The sequence below is a fragment of the Dendrobates tinctorius genome, unplaced genomic scaffold, assembly GCF_039654945.1.
Source record: "Dendrobates tinctorius isolate UK_male_01 unplaced genomic scaffold, ASM3965494v1 ptg000125l, whole genome shotgun sequence".
Lineage (NCBI taxonomy): Eukaryota > Metazoa > Chordata > Amphibia > Anura > Dendrobatidae > Dendrobates > Dendrobates tinctorius.
Window position 1 is genome coordinate 12992748 of NW_027361793.1, and position 20746 is coordinate 13013493.

General features: G+C 41.9%; 1 protein-coding gene across 4 annotated transcripts in view; it reads right to left on the bottom strand.

Moving 5' to 3' along the window:
• Positions 1 to 6108: 6108 nt before the first annotated feature.
• The window catches only part of CMKLR2 (chemerin chemokine-like receptor 2), a 161077-nt gene continuing 146439 nt past the window's right edge, over positions 6109 to 20746 (bottom strand). Inside the window, exons 1-2 of one of the 4 annotated variants that reach the window (XM_073541888.1) lie at positions 17427 to 18181; positions 6109 to 7467 (exon numbers count right to left, since the gene is read on the bottom strand). In XM_073541888.1, the coding sequence (XP_073397989.1) occupies positions 6392 to 7438 (1047 nt within the window). In that variant the 5' untranslated portion in view covers positions 7439 to 7467; positions 17427 to 18181 and the 3' untranslated portion in view covers positions 6109 to 6391. Of the gene's footprint in view, positions 7468 to 13003; positions 13089 to 13454; positions 13488 to 17426; positions 18182 to 20746 lie in introns of those variants that run through there. The other 3 variants (XM_073541885.1, XM_073541886.1, XM_073541887.1) reach the window with 3 other exon arrangements.

Genomic DNA, 20746 nt, shown 5'->3' on the forward strand with positions numbered 1-20746 from the left:
CAACCTCATACTATTGTCTCCATCTTATCAACCTGTTAGCAAACAACCAACGACAATAAAACTAATCAGGAAGTGGTCTCCTGCAGCTGAGGAGGCCCTGCAAGACTGCTTTGACCTCACAGACTGGGAGGTGATATGCCACAGAGGAGAGCATGATGATGTAAATGATATTGTAGGGAGAGTAACTGATTACATAAATTTTTGTACTGATACTGTAGTACCATTTAAAAAGATTCAATGTTATACAAATAACAAGCCTTGCATTACAAAAGAATTGAAATACTAAATGAGAAAAAACTGGCATTTAAAATGAAGGACACTAAGAAACTGAAATTGATACAAAGGGACTTAAAGGGGAAAATTAAGAATGCCCGTGAGGTGTTCCGAATTAAATTAGAAAATAAACTGTCACACAACAATTCCAAGGAGGTGTGGCGAAGCATGAAGCAGTTAACTGGGTTTAAGGCTAGGCCGGAGCATGGTGAAGTGGATTTGCCCATGGTTAATGAAATGAACGAGTTCTTCAACAGATTTACCAACACATGCTGCGTCATCAGGAATGAGGGATAGAGCTGAGGAACAATCGGCAGCATTGACTTTGGGTGATGAACTGTTTGCTTTCACTGTCTCCCCAAGTGATGTGTGGAAACAGTTTTGTAAACTAGTCATTGGCAAAGCAGCTGGGCCTGATGGCCTCAGTCTACGTGTCCTAAAAGTGTGTGCAAACCAACTATGGAATGTCTTTCAGCTCCTGTTTAACAGGAGCCTACAATCTCAGAGAATACCAGTGCTGTGGAAGACTTCCTGCCTGGTGCCGGTTCCCAAGATCACCTTTCCAACTTCCCTACATGACTATCGTCCAGTGGCCTTTACATCGCATGCTATGAAGTCGTTGGAGAGAATAGTACTTACCTACTTGCGCCCGAGGGTGAGTGCCTACACTGACCCCCTGCAGTTTGCGTACCAGCAGAGATTGGGGGTGGATGATGCTGTAGTGTCTCTGCTACATACAATGCATTCTTGGACAATGATGGAACTGCAGTGTTCTTTGACTTCTCTAGTGCTTTCAATACCTTACAGCCGCTCTTATTACGAAATAAGTTGACTGATATGGCAGTGGATGAGGGGATGATGAACTGGATAAGCGACTACCTGACGGACAGGTCGCAGTTTGTAAGGATGGGGGAGGTGGTATCTGGCAGTGTACAGAGCAGTGTGGGAGCCCCTCAGGGTACAGTGCTGTCACCCTTCCGCTTCACATTGTATACAGCTGACTTTCAGTATAAATCCGATTTCTGTCACCTCCAAAAATTCTCAGATGACTCAGTGATTGTAGGGGGCATTGTGGAGGACCAGGGTGAGGAGGAATATAGAAGAGTGGTTTGTGACTTTGTGGATTGGTGCCAGACTAACTGTCTAGAACTAAATGTAAAGAAAACCAAGGAGATGGTGGTGAGTTATAGAAGGAAAAAAGATGACTACTTACCGATCACTATTGCTGGCCATGTGGTGGAGATGGTTGAGACCTACAAATATTTGGGGGTTCACCTTGACAGCAAGCTTGATTGGAGGTGTCATACAGAGAAGATTGACAAGAAGGGAATGAGCAGACTGTACTTTCTGCGGAAGCTTAGGTCGTTCAATGTGTGCAGTAAAATGCTGGAAATGTTCTACCAGTCCGTTGTAGCAAGCACCATCCTTTTTGCTATCATTTGCTGGGGCAGTAGTGTGCGAGTAGCTGACGCCAATAAGCTCAACAAACTTATCAAGAAGGCAAGCGCCGCTGTTGGCCTCCATTTTGACTCTTTTGAGGAGATAGTGGAAGATAGGCTTCAAAAGAAGTGTAGGGCTATAATGAACAATAATACACACCCACTATACGAGCTGTTCTTGAATCAGAAGAGCACATTCAACAGCCATCTAATCCTACTAAGGTGCAAGAAGGAGAAATTCAGGAAATCGTTTGTGCCTACCGCTATGGGGATGTATAACAATTCACTAAGGGTGAAAGATGGCTATGACCTAGGGTCGGCCCACTAATGTAAAGGATCAGAGACGTGTGTACCTTTGTTTGTTACGTATTGTGGTTAGTCATGCGCAGGATCTGTGTCTAGTAATTACTCTATGTAATGCTGTTTGTAATGTAATGTATTAATGCTGTTCGTAATGTTTTGTTTGTAATGCTGTTGTAACACTGCTGTGATACCATAATTTCCCACAGAAACAATAAAGTGTATCGTATTGTAATAATAGACTCGTTTTTATTACAAAGTCTAGAATAGAAAACTGACATTTAACCCCTTTCCTACATTAGACGTACTATTCCGGCCATGTGACCTGAGACCTATGTCCCAAGGACGGAATAGTACGTCTAATGCGATCAGCTGCGCTCACGGGGGGAACGCAGCTGATCGCGGCCGGGTGTCAGCTGATTATCACAGCTGACACCCGGCACAATGTGTCAGGGGCGGTCACGGACATGATCGCGGTGTACCGTGGGTAAAAGGAAGCATCGGCAGGGAGGGGGCTCCCTCCGTGCTTCCCTGCGACCACCACAGCAGCGCAATGTGGATCCAATAAGGCGACGGGGACCTTCGGGGGGCCTGCAGAGGGCTGGCTTCCTCACTGCCCGCAGAGCGCAGGCATGAGGAAGCCTGCAGCAGTGCCTGTGACAGATCGCTGATCTGTCACAGCGATCTGCGATGTGACAGATCAGCGATCTGTCACAGGACAGTGATGTCCCCCATGGGACATTATAATAAAGTTAAAAAAAAAGAAAGTGTAAAAATAATTTAAAAAAAATTGCTAAATAAATTAAAAAAAAAATATTCCCTAATTCTTTTTTTGAAAATAAAAAAGCAAAAAAACAATAAAAGTACACATATTTGGTATCGCTGCATCAGTAATGACCCACCCTATAAAACTGTCCCATTAGTTAACCCCTTTAGCGAGCCCCTTAAAAAATAAAAAAAAACGAAGCAAGAAATAATGATTTATCATACAGCCGAACAAAAAGTGCAATAACGCGCGATCAAAAAGACGCATATAAATATCCATGGTACCGCTGAAAACGTCATCTTGTCCTGCAAAAAGGGGGCCGCCTCACAGCGTCATCAGCGAAAAAATAAAAAAGTTATAGCTCGCAGAATAAAGCGATGACAAAATAATTATTTTTTATATAAAATTGTTTTCATTGCATAAAACCGCCAAAACATAAAAAAAGACATAAATGAGGTATCGCTGTAACCGTACTGACCCGAAGAATAAAACTGCCTTATCAATTTTACTGCATGCGGAACGGTGTAAACGCACCCCCCAAAAGAAATTCATGAAACGCTGGTTTTTGTTCATTGCGCGTCCCAAAAAATCGGAATAAAAAGCCGATCAAAAAATGTCACGTGCCCGAAAATGGTACCAATAAAAATGTCAACTCGTCCCTCAAAAAATAAGACCTCACATGACTCGGTGGGTCAAAATATGGAAAAATAATAGCTCTCAAAATGTGGTGATGCATAAACTATTTGTCATGATCCATTTTTTGGATCTGTCAGATCTGGATCTTCTCATATCTAAACCTTTTTTCCTTTTCGGTCATCGGGGTTAATATGAGTTTTTGCCCCCGGTGGCCACCGGTGTTACTGCAGGGAAGCTGCATGTGATTAATTATTTATGCAGGTGGTAACTTCTCCCCCTCCTTCCTATAAAAGGAGTTCAGGTGCTGGAAATCACTGTTGGTTATACACTGGCTATTGGGAGACCAACCAAGCTAGAGTTCAGGAGCCGAGTTCTGGGGTGCTTCAGTTTTGCTGTTGTCAAGTGGCTACTCTGCTGTCCAGGAGCATTGCGGCAGAGCAAGCTAAGTTCTATTTTATTTTACCTTGCCTGTTATCTTTCCTTTGGGTTTTTGTGTTGTACAATTTTTTCCCTGTCTCACCCCCTGGGGAGGGGGTTGGGGGTTTAGCTTAGAGCTAAACAAGAGACAGGGACAGATCAGGGACTTGGGCCTCACTACCTTTAAGTGTACCCCAAAGTTAAGGAAAGACAGGGCACCCCCTTAGCCTGAGGGGCTGTTCAGGGGGCCCCGGTTCCTCATCATCATTTTCCTCCTTACTGCCCCGTTACACTATTTTTACAATAAAAAGCGTCTTTTAGCGTATGACAGCTGCCAAAAATAAAAACCTGCCACGTATAGTAAATCAAACCCCCCGTTATCACCCCCTTAGTTAGGGAAAAATAATTAAAATAATTTTTTTTTTTTTTTTATTTCCGTCCGATCTCAATTCCAGCCATAAAAGTTAAATGGCGCTGTTTCCCTTCCAAGCTCTGCCATGTGCCTAAATAGTGGTTTACCCCCATATATGGGGTATCAGCGTACTCAGGACAAATTGCACAATAACTTTTGGGGTCCTGTTACTCTTGGGAAAATAAAAATTGGGGGTGAAAAGATCATTTTTGTGGAAAAAAATATGATTTTTTTTAATTGTACGGCTGTACGTTATAAACTTCTGCGAAGCCCTTGGGGGTTCAAAGTGCTCACCACATTCTAGATAAGTTCCTTGGGAGGGTCTAGTTTCCAAAATGGGGTCACTTGTGGGGGGCTTCCACTGTTTAGGCACATCATCTCCAAACGTGGGATGGCCTCCAATCTGAATTCCAGGCGATTTTGCAGTGAAAAAGTCAAACGGCGCCTTCCCTTCCGAGCTCTGCCATGCACCCAAACAGTGGTTCTCCCCATATATCAGGTATCGGCCTACTCAGGACGAATTGCACAATAACTTTTCCAGTCCAATTTCTCCTGATACCCTTGGTAAAATAAAAAAATTGAACCTGAAGTAATTTTTTTTGTGAAAAAAGTTAAATGTTCATTTTTTTTAAACATTAAAAAAATTCCTGTGACGCACCTAAAGGGTTAATAAACTTCTTGAATGTGGCTTTGAGCACCTTGAGGGGTGCAGTTTTTAGAATGGTGTCACTTTTGGGTATTTTCTATCATATAGAGCTCTCTTAAGTGACTTCAAATGTGATGTGGTCCGTAAAAATAAAATGGTGTTGCAAAAATGAGAAATCGCTGGTCAACTTTTAACCCTTATAACTTCCTAAAAAAAAAAAAAAATTTTGGTTCCAAAATTGTGCTGATGTAAAGTAAACATGTGGGAAATGTTACTTACTAAGTTTTTTGAGTGCCATATCTCTGTGATTTAAGAGCATAAAAATTCAAAGTTGGAAAATTGTGAAATTTTCAAAATTTTCGCCAAATTTCCATTTTTTTCACAAATAAATGCAAGTTATATGAATGAAATTTTACCACTAACATGAAGTACAATATGTCATGAGAAAACAATGTCAGAATCACCGGGATCCATGGAAGCCTTCCATAGTTATTACCTCATAAAGGGACAGTGGTCAGAATTGTAAAAATAGGCCCGGGAATTAACATGCAAACCACCCTTGGGAGTAAAGGGGTTAAAGTGGAAAAATGTACAAAAAAAAAATCTATATATAATTTGTAGTACAAACAAAGAGTTCCATGTTTTAGGATAAATCAGATATTGAATGCATCTGTCTAGCTTAAAGAAAAGGAATAGGTGAAGTGCGGCAATAGGTGGGGCACAATGTGGTTACCGCAGGGTCTGGTTAGCGTGCGCACAACATAGTATTATCATTACCTGATATGTTATGTTGCTTTTCTATATTTACAAATCAGAATTTTCTCTGGCATATACAACATTTTTATTTTTTATATTATTACTATGTTTATCTTAATCCTCTATATTTGTAATCTATGGCAATTTTGTACTGTTCTGAGGTATAGGCAACGCATAGAGATACTTTATTCGCTATTTGTGGCTCTTCCAAGTTGGCGCTGGACTACAGTTTGTGTTTTGTATAATAGCAGTCCACTATGTAGCAGTACTATAGAAACATTGCTGTTATATGGACCACTACACTTTTTACGCTTGCCAAACGATAGTGAACTGGATGACTTACAACCTTGTGCACCGCAATTTTAGACTTGTACAGCCAACTGGACCACCACCATGAAGCCTCCATATTCAGCATACTGTTCCTGCAGAGGGCACTCATTCTTCTAGAATCAAGGAGACAAACTGAAAGTGACTTGCTGATATTTATACATTAAAGCACAGTGGAAAGTAGAAATTGGCCTGTTTGACTCTTCCAGAAGTCATCAGTTACCATGGTAGGTCTGTATCAACGATTCTACAGTCCATAGATGTGTGTTCCATCTTCGGGTCCTTTGAGAATGCTTTTGCATTTTATAATTTAACATGTCTGCATGTTAAAATAGCTATTGATATCATCTGCAAAATATTCTGTGTTCTATAATATCTATGTGCAGAATACACATATTACTTGTATTTCGTCTCTTCTTTTAAGACATTGTTTCGCAGAGTGTACAGTTGTTCTCCGACAGTGCCAGGTCATCACTTTTAATGCCTGTCTGGCTGATGTCTCGTATTGTATTCTTAAATATCTCCGCTACCGAGGCCTCTAAATGTGTCCGGAAGGCTTTGCTTATCAGAACATAAAGGATGGGATTAATACAACTGTTAACAAAGGCCAGGCTTGTTGAAATGGGCATTCCAATCCAAAGCCATTCATTATAGGTATCACCGTGGTGAACGTGCAATTCCAGCAAGCTAAATATGTGGTAAGGGGTCCAACAAAGGAAAAAGGCCACCACAATGGCCAGGACCATCCAGAAGAATTTACTGTTTGTTCTTGTGGTTCTTTTCAACTGGATGGAGAGGATTGCATAACAAATCACCATGGTTAGCAAAGGAAAGAGATATCCGATAAAGAACTTTACCAGTGTCAGAGAGGTGTGGATCTTCTGGACCATGGCATAATCAGTTTCATGGAAATGATTGAAGCATATGACAGTAGAGCTTTTCATCTCTGTGTCTCGAAAATACAAGGAAGGGCTAGCAATAAATGTAGCTAGTAACCAGACAAAGCCACTGACAATTCCCGATGTCCTCATTGTCCGATGCTTCTGTGCAATGCTAGGCCAGGCCAACGTTAGGTATCTGTCCAGGCAAATGACTGTTAGGAAGAACACACTCGCGAACATATTGAGAATTGCAACAAAAGAATTCAGTTTACAAAGCATCTTCCCAAAAGGCCAGTGGAAGTTGGTGGCGACATATGTGATGTGCAGAGGCAGAAACAACACAAAGATTAAGTCGGCAATGGCCAGATTGAGAAACCAGACAGTGCTTACAGTTTTCTTCCATTTAAATCCAGTGAACCAGATGACAATGACATTTCCAGGTACTCCGAGAAGGAATGCCAGGGAGTAAATAACAATAGATGCCACATGAAGAGCATGGGTTTGTACTTCATTGTGCGATACCTCTTCAAAGTCGTCGTAGTCATACATATAGCTGTAGAGGTAGTCATGCGAAGAGTCATTCATCTTTGTGTTTCTTTTTCTAATTTGTGTAGCTGGGAAGAAAAAACAGAAAAGAAAAAAAGATGCATCACAAATATCACTCACATTTATAGTGTGTAGGGCTGAATGTCTATTGCTCTTGTTACATACATAATTTTATCTTTTCTTAAAATTACTTTAAAATTACTTTACTGGAACTTAAAGGAAATCTGCCAGAATGAACCACCCGCCAAAATGGTCTGAATGGTCATGCTGGTCTCTGAAAGATAGTGTTATTCACACCTGTTGCTGAATGGCAAAAAAATTGCTGTTTCATTTTATATGCAAATGAGGCTAAAAGGGGTTGTTCACTATTCACACAACCCCTAAAAAAATTGCTGTTTCATTTTATATGCAAATGAGGCTAAAAGGGGTTGTCCACTATTCACACAACTCCTTCTGAAAGCACCACTCCAGCGTTTTTTTAATTCAGTGCTGGAGTGGTGCCACCAATCTAAGTTCCCTGACTCTAGTAATATATTACCAGCAGCTGTCTTCAGCTCTTCTCAGCGCCACTCCGTTCATGTGCCACCACATTGTGGCTGCAACTTCTGACTGACCCTAAGGCAGAGGTAATAGTCACCAGCTCTCAGTGTAAGTCCATGAGAGGCTCGTTCTGGCCTCATTCTAGCTTTCGTAGAGTTACAATGAGTTGTGACTTCTTGATTGATCACTAAAGACTGAAGCGATCCAGCATTTCACATACCGATGAATAGGACTGGAGCGATGCTGATAAAATATGACTATGGCAGCTGGTTAGTATAAGACCTGGGATAAGGAACTTAGTTTAGTAGCACCATTCAAGTGCTGCAATAAAAAACACAGGAGTGGTACTTTAAATATTATATCCGCCCTTGTAAAATAAAAAGACCTTAGACTCATCTCCCACATTGTTCCAGCAATGTCAGTGCCAGGTTTCCTGTAATGCATGAGACCTGCAGCAAATATTGAACTGCTCTCACAGCCTTTCATGAACCTTGGATGGCTAGGTGAGGTGTGAGCACTTCAGACTAATAGGAGCCGCTGATGGGCTGCGGGACTCACTTGGTACAAAAATGCCATACAAGCCTCGGAAGCTCCAGCACCAACATCACTGAAACGGTGCTGGTGTGGAAGTAGAGTATAAGGTGGTTTATTTCATTTTACAAGGGTGATTATAGAATTTAGGAAGAGATTACCTGAGTTGTGGACAATCCCTTAAAGTGTTTTGAAAATTTCAAAGCATTTCCCAAGCCTCTGTCTCACTTCCTATAATCTCCGCCCATCCCCACCTTCATCAGGTTGACTGACAGCTCACTGGCTTGAGTGCACAGATCCAATTAAAATCAAGTAACCAGGAAAATCCAAAGAATGTATGTACTACATCACCGCTGTCCTTTAAATATCCTGGAATTCACTGAACAAGAGGTTGTAGTTTCAATTAACGCTTAGTGTAGTGTAGGTACATCATGAAATATTGGCATTGTCGGATGATACACTTGAATATATTTTATGGTCCTTCATAACATTCTATGAGTAAGAGCACATAACGCTTAAACCATGTAAGAGCTTGGGGACCTATTTAAAAGCTGGAATTAATTCATAAAGGAAGTTTTTATTTTAAGAGGCGCTGAACAGTGTGAATTACAGATAGGGCCTGTAGAAACATGCACTTTTACTTACAATTTCTAACATTTTACGCCATTCTTACAGCTCATTGACAAGGAGACTGACCACCTCTGCTGTAACAGAATGCTTCAGTTATCCTGGCCAGCTTCAAAACTATGCTTACAAGTTCAAAAGAGTAGCGTTTGCAAGCTATGTACATTCTGCTATCTAGCAGTGGTAGTCTGTCTCCAAGGCAACAAGCTATAAACAAATGAAAGGTGTTGCATGAGTCCAGGATTTTAACTTTGATGGCCTATCCATTGAACACATCAACAATGTCTGGTGGGTGTGCGACACCTAGTACCCCTGCCGATCAGCTGTTCCCGGTGCCAGCAATGGCCGAAATTGCTCAGTCGCTCAGTTGCGTCAACTGTATAGTGACCGCAGCTGGATACTGCGCATCCACCCCCTATTCCAATCAACTAGGGGGAATGTACAGTACCCCGCTGTGGCAACTATTCTGTTGACAGAGCTGGGCACAGGGAGCAGCTGATCAGTGGGAACTCCAGATGATGCATCACCACCAATCAGTCATTGATGCCCTATTCCAATAAAGGCCATCAATATTAACATCCCGGACAGTCCCTTTAATATCTCAAGATTAGTGAAAAATTTTGATAAGCTGTAAATTGCAAAATTGCCTTTCTTTATAAGCATTGTCCAACAATCAAAACCCTCTAAGTTTCCTTTTTTGGTGACATTGGGGGGTCAGTAAACTATCTTAATATATATGCATACAGTTCATTTGAAAGACTCTAAATAAAACACTAAACTTTGAGCACCATATTTTATAATAACTAATTAAAAAAATTACTCAACATCAAATTTTGGCTTTAAAGGGAACCTGTCAGCAGGATTGTGCACAGTAACCTACAGACAATGTCAGGTTGGCACCGTTATGCTGATTACAATGATACCTTGGTTGAGGAAATCCATCTTCGGATTGTTGTTTAATCTTTATTCATAGTTTTCAGTTAATGAGATTCTCATGCTCTGGGGTGGCCTGTGGGGGGGCTTCATGTGGTGCTCTGCTTACATATTCATCTGTATGGGCTTATGATAGGTCACTGATCCCTCACTAACCTGCCCTCTATTTTACATACTTAATGGAATATTGTTGACATTATTGTTGATAATGCATATAATATTGTTGCCTAGTGTGAGTCTTAGAAAAAAAAATTACATCCAGGAAAATGGCGCCGGTGGCTGCGCATATGCAGTAGCATCTATCGGCAAGAGATAGATGCTTCTGCTCATTTGCCACTGCCGGTGCCATTGTGCTGCAGCCCAATTTTTTTTCCTCCAGCAAAATGGCGCTGGAGGTGGTACATGCGCAATAGCATCTATTGATTGCTGATAGTTGCTACTGCGCAAATGCCGCAGCCATTTTGCTGTAGTCAAATTTTATTTTCCTTCAACAAAATGGAGCCGATGGCAGCGCTTGTGCTGTACCATTAATCTGAAAGTGATAGATGCTTAAGCGAATGCGTCAGCGCTTTTTTGTGGGAGGAAAAGAAATTTGGCTGCAGCAAAATGGAACCAGCGCTTGCGCAGTACCATCTATCGTTAAGAGATAGATGCTACTGTGCAGGCACCACTGCCAGTGCCATTTTGCTAGATGTTAATTTTTTTTTTCCTAAGACTCACAATAGCCACAATATTACATATCAAGAATATTATCAACAGTAATATCAACACTATTATAATCAGTATGTAAAACAGGGGGCAGGTCAGTGAGGGATCAGCGACCTATAATAATCCCAGGAGGATGAATACATAATCAGAGCACCACATGAAGACCCCCACAGGCCAACCCGGAGCACGAGCATATCAATAACTCAAAACTGAAAATAAAGATTAAACAACAACCACAAGACGGATTTCATCACCCAATCATTGTAATCAGTATAATGGCACCGACCTGACACTGTCAGAAGGTTACTGTGCATAATCCTGCTGACAGGTTCCTTTTAAGCAGAAGAAAAATGATAGAAAGCACAGGGGTGGTGAATTAATTTCCCAAGGGGTCAATTGAGAGATTGTCACTGTTGTGGAGGGCCAAATCAATTGGTCAAACTTTATTCTACTCATTATTGTTTTATATCACGTAATATTGAGCAGAATTAAGTCTGGCGACTAGCTGCTACTGTTAATATAAGTTACGATAGGGTTTATTGTAATGTATTCTTACTTGTAACAGATAAGCAAAACTATATAATTTGCTGTTTTATATAAAGTTTATATAAAGCAGCAAAGATTCCTGCTCCTGTTATTCAGCTCTTGTACCTTGATCAACAGCTTGTCCCACAAATGCAAGCATTCATACAGCTATGGTGACGTAAAAAAATAAAAAAGTAATGGCTCCTGGAAAAAAGGGAGGAAAACCAGAAAATCACCCATTCACGAGGGGAATAAGCAGGAACAAGACCACAATGACCTTTTCCTGAGGACAATATTGTAGGTAATTCAGGGACATCAGTACAACACAGAGATGTGCATTACTAAGAAGGCATATTACACTATCACTATAAAAGAAGTCCAAGCCAGTCCAGCTCCACTGCATGTCATCTGCCGTGAGGGATATAGACCTCCGCTGGCTTTGTGGATGCACAGGAAAAGTCCTCCATTGTAGCCAGTTAACATCCTGGTGGAGAACTGGTGAAGAGTCCATTCTTTTGAAAGAACTTGGGGTACATGTAAGTAAATGAAATGCAAAGTATTGTTCTAGAACAGTAGCTCACAATGAGAGAGCAACCCCCCATTTTTGGAGATATCCCATTTCCATGGTCAGTGAGGGGTTCCAGGACTGACTATCTTGTAGACTGCAGAAGGCAGAATCATTGACTTTCAAATTCCAGGAGGGGTAACGCTCGAGACCTTGGTAATTTTGTGGTAAGGCTGAGGATCTTAGTAACTCTACAGATCACGTCTTTTGAACGACTTAGGAAACTTTTTAGAAACTTAGTAGACAATAAATTAAATAAAGCAGTTACTGGTAAATTCTTATATCCCAACCTCCCATCATACATATTGGGGAGCACTACAGGTGTATATGATGAGCGTAAGACTACAATATATACAACTTTATCTTATACAGTGGAGAACATCACTCACTTAACATTATAAAATAAAATATATTTCCTTAGGGAATGCCACCTGAACACTTTCAACATAAACTCTGAATATAGGGAAAACGGGGAAAGAATAGAACCTAAGACACTCAAAACAGATCTAGTTTTCATGACTTGTATTCTAAAAAAAATGTTACAGACATCGTAGTATACTGGGAGACAGATCAGTTTTGATACATCTGCCTCCACATTGTTGTAGTAAATCCGTGGGTACTGGAAGTTACTAAACACATTGCACTGTGACTGTTCTCCTGCAAATTATATAGTAATCATTACAAATGATTCCATTAGGACATCTCAAAATATGTTTTCCAGGAAAAAATAAATAAAGCTCAGAAATGTGAGTCATGTCCTAAAGGAATATAAACTCAGTTGAGCAAATTTCACAAGACCAAAATCAGTCCCAGATTGCCGTCAGTTAAAGGAAATATCAAACGCAGGTATTGTGTGTATATTATCAGCCTGTGTATAAAGTGAGACTTCACAAATACTAGTTTAGATTTAATAAAATACATCTATTTGTTTGGTTGATAGCATTATATCACATGAAGTTTTCTCCTTGAGTTAATTCCTCTTTTATTGACAAGTTATGACTGTTTGTAGTGTAGGTAAGAGGCAATCTTTAGGACTTCCCAAAAGGGATATCACCCCGCTTGCCAAAAGTCCTGAATGGCTTCTATGCACTATGCAGATTGGTTATTACAGGGCTTGTCTAATAGATATGTTTTTTAGGCAAGAATTTTTTGAAAATTACAAAGGGAGGTACACTTACCTTCCTCGTGGATACAGTGCAGGCCACCCTACAGGTCTGCACTGGTCTGGAAGTCACAACACCGCTGCTACGGCCGGGAGATTGGAAGAGCATCACATTGGATGTGTCTCTGATGATGAGTTCTTCTAGTCACCTGACCGATGTAGCCAATCACAGTCTGTGGTAGTAATGTGACTTTTGGATGGAGCTGACGCTGGTTCCAGAGCCAATGCAAACCTCTGCAGCGGCCACGGTGGCGCTGGAATAGGTTTCTGTTTTTTTGTTTTGAAATAGTTCTTGAAAATTTTTTTTTTACTGTTGAACAATTCCTTTAAGCAGTTAGGGAATCTGGATGACAAACTCAGTGGCCAATTTTACCAAAATGTCTATTATTTTGGTTTACACAGCTTTCTAAGGAACCCGTATAGCAAAACAGTGGTAGTTTATATTATGAATAAAGCAAGAAACTTACCATAACACAGTTGTCTCTAGACTCTGAGCAGGGTGTAGTCAGTGAGAAAATATAAAGCCGTGGAGCCTCCCTTCTGCCTAATTACATGGAAAACATACTTGGCACAACACCCAAACACTGATAGACTGGAAAATTATAGTTTTATAACAGGAGCAATAATCTGATTTTCGCAGCAAATCTAAAGATTTACTTGAGTTTGTAATGTGTAAAATCATGTTTTATTTAAGATTTACTATATTTATCTTGGAAACACATTTATTTTATTCCAAAAGTAGCTTATGTATACAAATAGGAGAACACCAAATATTACTGATAGATGGAATAATTTTATGTGTGACTCAAGCTAAGTGAAACATTGCCAAAAATAGCATGATACCCCTCTATTTCTAGCCTTGATTTCAAAATCTGGAACAGTGAATCCCTTCATTGACTTACAGAGTAGAGTTCATTTTCGACTGGAGTTACTAAATAGAGGTGTGTGTAAGGAGAACAAGGTGATGGAAATAAACAGATGCACGAAGCTTGCGACATCTCATTGTACTTAATCCCCCAATACACCTTAGATGGCCGTCGTCCAGCAGGCCATCTTTCCCATACCCCGGCTGCTCTTGGCTCGGCCAATCGCTCCTATGTGAGAGCTGCTACTGGACACCTCTGTCAGAGTAAGAAGAACAAAAGGATCAACAGTCTGAAATCAGAGATGCTAGATGCTCCTCCAACAAATATCTGTTCAGGGTCCCCATACACATTAAACTGTCGGTTGAACTCATCTTTATTGGTGGGTTTCAGCCCATGCTATGCTTTAGTCTTTTGATTGTTGATTCCCATTTATTTCACTAGAAGATATCTTTGATTGTAAGAGGACTGTCAGCTCGCCTACATGTTTGTTTTAGTAACTACTTGTCTTCCTCAAATGAGTGTTTTCTTAGAACCCTACACTATGCCATGTCTCTGTTAGTCCTCCTAGGAATGTGTGAATGAATGTTAACCAATAGCGGTATGCTCGTACTCTGATATGATGCTCTCCAATCAGAGTGTGATGCATGTGGTTGTGGAACCACCATGCTACTGTTTGGAGAGAGCCTGGATGGGCGTAACTAAGTGAACACCTGGTTATTCACTAGAGCACCTGATGGTGTGGTTAGACTTGAACCCAGGTGGATGCCAGGTGCTACTCCAGGACAGATCCCACAGTCCTAGCAGCTGAACCCCAAAGGGGCAGGAATGGTCAGGGACTGGAACACAGGAGGATGTGAGGTATGCAAACATTAGAGGTACAAGAACATTGACATACAGGGTTTTTCAGGAACATGGGATGATCTCAGGTACGGGATGACAGGTGCAGGTTCAGACTGGACTGATGAGGGCAGCGGTATTGGTGTGGACAAGGCGGACTAGGTTCAGGACTTGGTTGATGCAGGATGGACTTGGAAGCAGGAAACAGCAGGATAGGCAGTAACCAGTTCAGACAGGGTAGGCAGGATCAGGTATGGACAAGATCAGATTCAGAGAACACAGGACCTACAACTTGGAAACAGGTAACACACAGGATACTGAAGTTGCTAAGGCACCTCCCATTTTGGAAAGGTGCCTTAAATACCTAATGTCTTCCAGCTATTGACTGGGGGCATTTTCATATCGCGCGCGGCCCCTTTGAAGAGCAGGGAGCGCACTCCCTAAGCATTCTCCAGGAGACCTGTGTGCCTTGCGCGGGCTGTGGGAGGAGAGAAACGGCGGCGGAGGGTAAGGGGACACGTTCAGAGGCTCCGGCACTGTTGCAAGACAGAGATGACACTGCCAGACTCTAGATCAAAACTTACTTCCAAGCAATTGACCTCAGGTAATAGTTCACAAAATTATAAAAATTTAAAAATCTTTTTTTCATAGGAAAAGATGTGCCCATAGCTAAAATACAGTAGATTAAAAAATAATCACATGATAGAGACTAAAGAGAGGCATCATCATTCCCTATCATGTGAATAAGGGTTTTGTCTATTTTAATTATGTATGCACACTTTTTTTAGGTACAGATTTTGATATATTTTTCGTATTACTTGTCATCGATTTATTGGTTGAAGGTTTTGACTCAGCAGTGTTGGCACAATTTTAGGTACCATGTGTTTTAAATGGAGCGTAATTGCAAGTTTACTGCAAGTATTAAGAAATCTAACTTGTCACGGTCACGCGCGGCTGGACACGCGTGACCCTGGATACACCGCCTCCAGTTGGGCGAATTTAAATAATAAAACGTGCAGCTGGATACGCCACCTCCAACAGGCGAATTTCGGAAATACATGTAAGTCTGGAAACCCCACCTCCAGTAAGGCGAATTTAAATAATAAAGGGGAAACCTGGGTAACAATAACAATGGTGGCCCTGCGATAGGGAAACGGGGAAATGGAGACCTCCTGCACTCCCCTGAGTCAGTGTCTCTACACTCCTAACGTTCCCTAGGCCGGTTCCGCACCGGGCGCCATTCAGGATACCTTTAAACCCTAGTTCGCCCTCCACCTAACCCTTTCTAGTGAAATGGCCGGTGCGGAAATTAATCCTACCACTGCACTAAGCACACATAAGGAAAAGAGACAAAACAGGGGAACACCACTTAGCTTTGCTCTGTTGCTTATGCTCCCAGCAACAGAGCCCACCACCTGCGTGCATCTTTTCCTCTGACTGGGTCCAACACCATAGTACAGCCTTGGAGCAAACAGAGTCCACCACCTGCGTGCAGCTGTCCAGAAAACAGTCCAGCATATGAGTCCAGCTTTCCCGCACAATAGTCCAGCATCTTGAGTCCAGCTTTCCAGCAACTGAATCCAGCATCATGAGTGCAGCTCTACACCATAGCTGCCACTCCACCAAGCCATGCAAGAACTCCTTGCTGGCACCATAGCTGTAACTCTACCAAGCCATGCCAGCCCTCCTCGCAGACACCATAGCTGCTACTCCAGGACTCTCACTGAGCTGCCCGGGACTCTCCTTCAGCTCCATCCTTCACCCAGGATTACATGTATCTGAGGACTTATCACCAACAGTGATTGACACACCTGACACTCTCTTATAGAGCAATCACACCTGTTACATAATTGCGTGCACAAACTAAAGTAACCAAGTGCAATGACGTTCACCACCACCGGGGGGGCAAATTTAGAACAACAGACACCACAGTGCAATAATCCTAATGGCCACCGGGGGCAAAAACCAAACCTTGGCACACAGCCAAAGGAAAAAGGCTACTTTGTGCATCTATCTGTCAGATCCAACCTGGATCATGACAGTACCCTCCCCTCAATGAGGGTCCTCTTGACCCTCAAGACTGCTCCTCACCAGGGAACCACCTACAGCGGGGATGCCCAGATCTAGAGTTCACCCCAACCACTACCTGACACTTCAGGTTAATGACAAACACACCGCTGGTATAGGCAATGTATGTTCTGGAGGCACCACACATCTCCAAAGCGCCGACCTGGGGAACGAGTTATGTATGCGTATGTTCAGTATGAGCTAGTGAGACTCCACAACACACTCCTAGGGAACGTTAGGAGTGTAGAGACACTGACTCAGGGGAGTGCAGGAGGTTTCCATTTCCCCGTTTCCCTATTGCAGGGTCACCATTGTTATTGTTACCCAGGTTTTCCCTTTTATTGTTTAAATTGGCCTACTGGAGGCGGGGTTTCCAGACTTACGTGTATTTCCGAAATTCGCCTGTTGGAGGTGGCGTATTCACCCAACTGGAGGTGGTGTATCCAGGGTCACGCGTGCCATCTAAATCCGCCCTGCTGGAGGCGCTGTGTCCAGCCACGCGTGACCATGACATAACTACTTTGCATGGCTTTTATGATTCTGCCAATTTTGGTGCACTGCCAAACTCTGTAGAGAAACATCTCTTTTGACATTGAAAAGATGACACCCAGTTTCTAGGAGCAGTAAAAGAATGGTACAATGCAAAGTTTTATTAAAATGTTCACATACCATAATTGTATCTTTAATCAAACACGCATATCCTGCAATGCAATTTTATCCCGGCTTCTTTCTATCCAGATCCTGCAATGCAAAGATATCCCAGTTCTTCTCTGTCTTCCTTGGGATCTTCATAGCCCTTCAACATCTGCAACGATCCATGCATCTGAAGTGGAAATACTTGCTCTGCTAGATATGTACAACTGAGGGTAGATTTCATCATAAAGACGACTAGATGACTCACGACACACAATATGCTGATGGCTTCAATAACCATCATAGGTCAAGAAGGTAAATGAAATAATAGAGGAATGAGCGTAAAAGATTGGCCTGTTTCCAGGAATGAACTAACTCTTCACGTCTTTCCTGCAGATTCACTTTAAATATGACGCATTACATAACAAGTATTTAACAAGTGGATTATATGCATATTCTTTTTGTATTAACTCTTAATTATTGGATGTTAATTTATTTGTCTAATTGACCTGTAACATCTGTGCTGATTTGTGCCTCCTCTGTTTCCACTTTCACCACTGGGAGCGGCACCTTTATTGCTTGCTATGCGTGACTGCACCAGTCCTATTTTTTACCTGGGACTTTTGTTGCTGCTTTATAAGGGAGCGCTGGGGTTAATTTTGGTCTAGGTTTTGATTACTCCTTCCTGAGAGCCCTGGGTGGGGCGGTCAGCTATTTAAACCCCTGAAGCTCTGAATCCCATTGCCAGTTAATAGAGTTGCTGTCCTAGAATAAACCTTTTGCTCTGTGCTCCTGTTTCTCTGATCTGATTGTTGCCAATTTTTGACCTCAGCTTGACTTTTGACTTCACGCTTTCTTTACACGTTTTTCCCTGATGTGACCTCTTGGCTTTGACCCTGCTCGGCAACACTTTCTGCCTCTGGTTTGCTCCTACGGACTAATCCAGTGGACCACGTTGTAAGACTAGATCCCTGTACAGTAGTTAAAGGTTGGGTTTCCTCTGATATGTGAAACAGATGTGGCAGCCAATGTATACCAAAAACGGACCAGGGACCACACAATGGTGTATCAATATAAAATGCTAAACTTTATTGAAATTCATAAAAACAGTATATACAAAAAGATACTAGAATAAAAGGAGGCACATGAACCATAGAATCTCCTACTACAACGCAGCACAATAATCTGATACAATCCACATGATGAATTAATATTTACAGATAATTTAGGGCAAGCAGAAATCTACCAATTAAATCCTTAAGTAATACAGGTATCATCGAAAAAATCCACATGAACCAATATCATACAACAATTGGAAGTGTATTGTGGACTGACTTAAACCCATACAAAACAAAAGCCCTAGGCTGAATTAGCTATCAAAGTGCAGATGTATACACATAGTTACATACCAATATGTGCTGGTGGAGGAGCCCCGGCCGTCACCTCTGCCCCGACGCACATTTCGCACTGCTTCCTCGGGAGGCGTGTCAGGGCAGGGGGCGATCCGGTTTAAATAGAGGTCTCACAGGTGCGATTAAATAATTCTTTAGGGAAGTATAGATGTTACCAAACTAATTCAGCCTCTACCGGCACCTGCGCAGTGTAAATGGAAGGTCCTTTTACCATATGTGAAAAAGTGGCATTCATGGTGCATGCGCGGGATCACATGAGTCCTGCTGTCCAACTGGAATGTAAGTCGGCGGTCACATGATCCAGAACGCCAGGTCCTCAAAGGAATCCGTGCGCTCCTAAATCACTAAAGACCGCTTCCTGCATACCAGCGGCCCAGGATACCCCGCATGCACACTGCCACCTATGGGGAAAGCTAAACGTGAACGTGACCAAAAAAGCTGTATGCACTTATTATAAATTATCATTTAATTAAAAAATATGTGTATGTAGGTATAAATCATATTTAAAATTGTCCTAAAAAAACATACATGAATATGTCCCGCAAAGTGATAAATTACTGTTAGAAAAAATGCTGACAATACAAAAAACAATTAATAAATACGGAGTACCAATACATAACACAGCAATAGATAGTGTCTAATCCAAATGGATACGAGAATAGTATCAATTCTGCTAATATTCAATTAAAATACTAATATAAATAGTATATAACTAATATACAGTGGGGCAAAAAAGTATTTAGTCAGTCAGCAATAGTGCAAGTTCCACCACTTAAAAAGATGAGAGGCGTCTGTAATTTACATCATAGGTAGACCTCAACTATGGGAGACAAACTGAGAAAAAAAAATCCAGAAAATCACATTGTCTGTTTTTTTTTCATTTTATTTGCATATTATGGTGGAAAATAAGTATTTGGTCAGAACCAAGCAAACAAGATTTCTGGCTCTCACAGACCTGTAACTTCTTCTTTAAGAGTCTCCTCTTTCCTCCACTCATTACCTGTAGTAATGGCACCTGTTTAAACTTGTTATCAGTATAAAAAGACACCTGTGCACACCCTCAAACAGTCTGACTCCAAACTCCACTATGGTGAAGACCAAAGAGCTGTCAAAGGACACCAGAAACAAAATTGTAGCCCTGCACCAGGCTGGGAAGACTGAATCTGCAATAGCCAACCAGCTTGGAGTGAAGAAATCAACTGTGGGAGCAATAATTAGAAAATGGAAGACATACAAGACCACTGATAATCTCCCTCGATCTGGTGCTCCACGCAAAATCCCACCCCGTGGGGTCAGAATGATCACAAGAACGGTGAGCAAAAATCCCAGAACCACGCGGGGGGACCTAGTGAATGAACTGCAGAGAGCTGGGACCAATGTAACAAGGCCTACCATAAGTAACACACTACGCCACCATGGACTTAGATCCTGCAGTGCCAGATGTGTCCCACTGCTTAAGCCTGTACATGTCCGGGCCCATCTGAAGTTTGCTAGAGAGCATTTGGATGATCCAGAGGAGTTTTGGGAGAATGTCCTATGGTCTGATGAAACCAAACTGGAACTGTTTGGTAGAAACACAACTTGTCGTGTTTGGAGGAAAAAGAATACTGAGTTGCATCCATCAAACACCATACCTACTGTAAAGCATGGTGGTGGAAACATCATGCTTTGTGGCTGTTTCTCTGCAAAGGGGCCAGGACGACTGATCCGGGTACATGAAAGAATGAATGGGGCCATGTATCGTGAGATTTTGAGTGCAAACCTCCTTCCATCAGCAAGGGCATTGCAGATGAAACGTGGCTGGGTCTTTCAACATGACAATGATCCAAAGCACACCGCCAGGGCAACGAAGGAGTGGCTTCGTAAGAAGCATTTCAAGGTCCTGGAGTGGCCTAGCCAGTCTCCAGATCTCAACCCTATAGAAAACCTTTGGAGGGAGTTGAA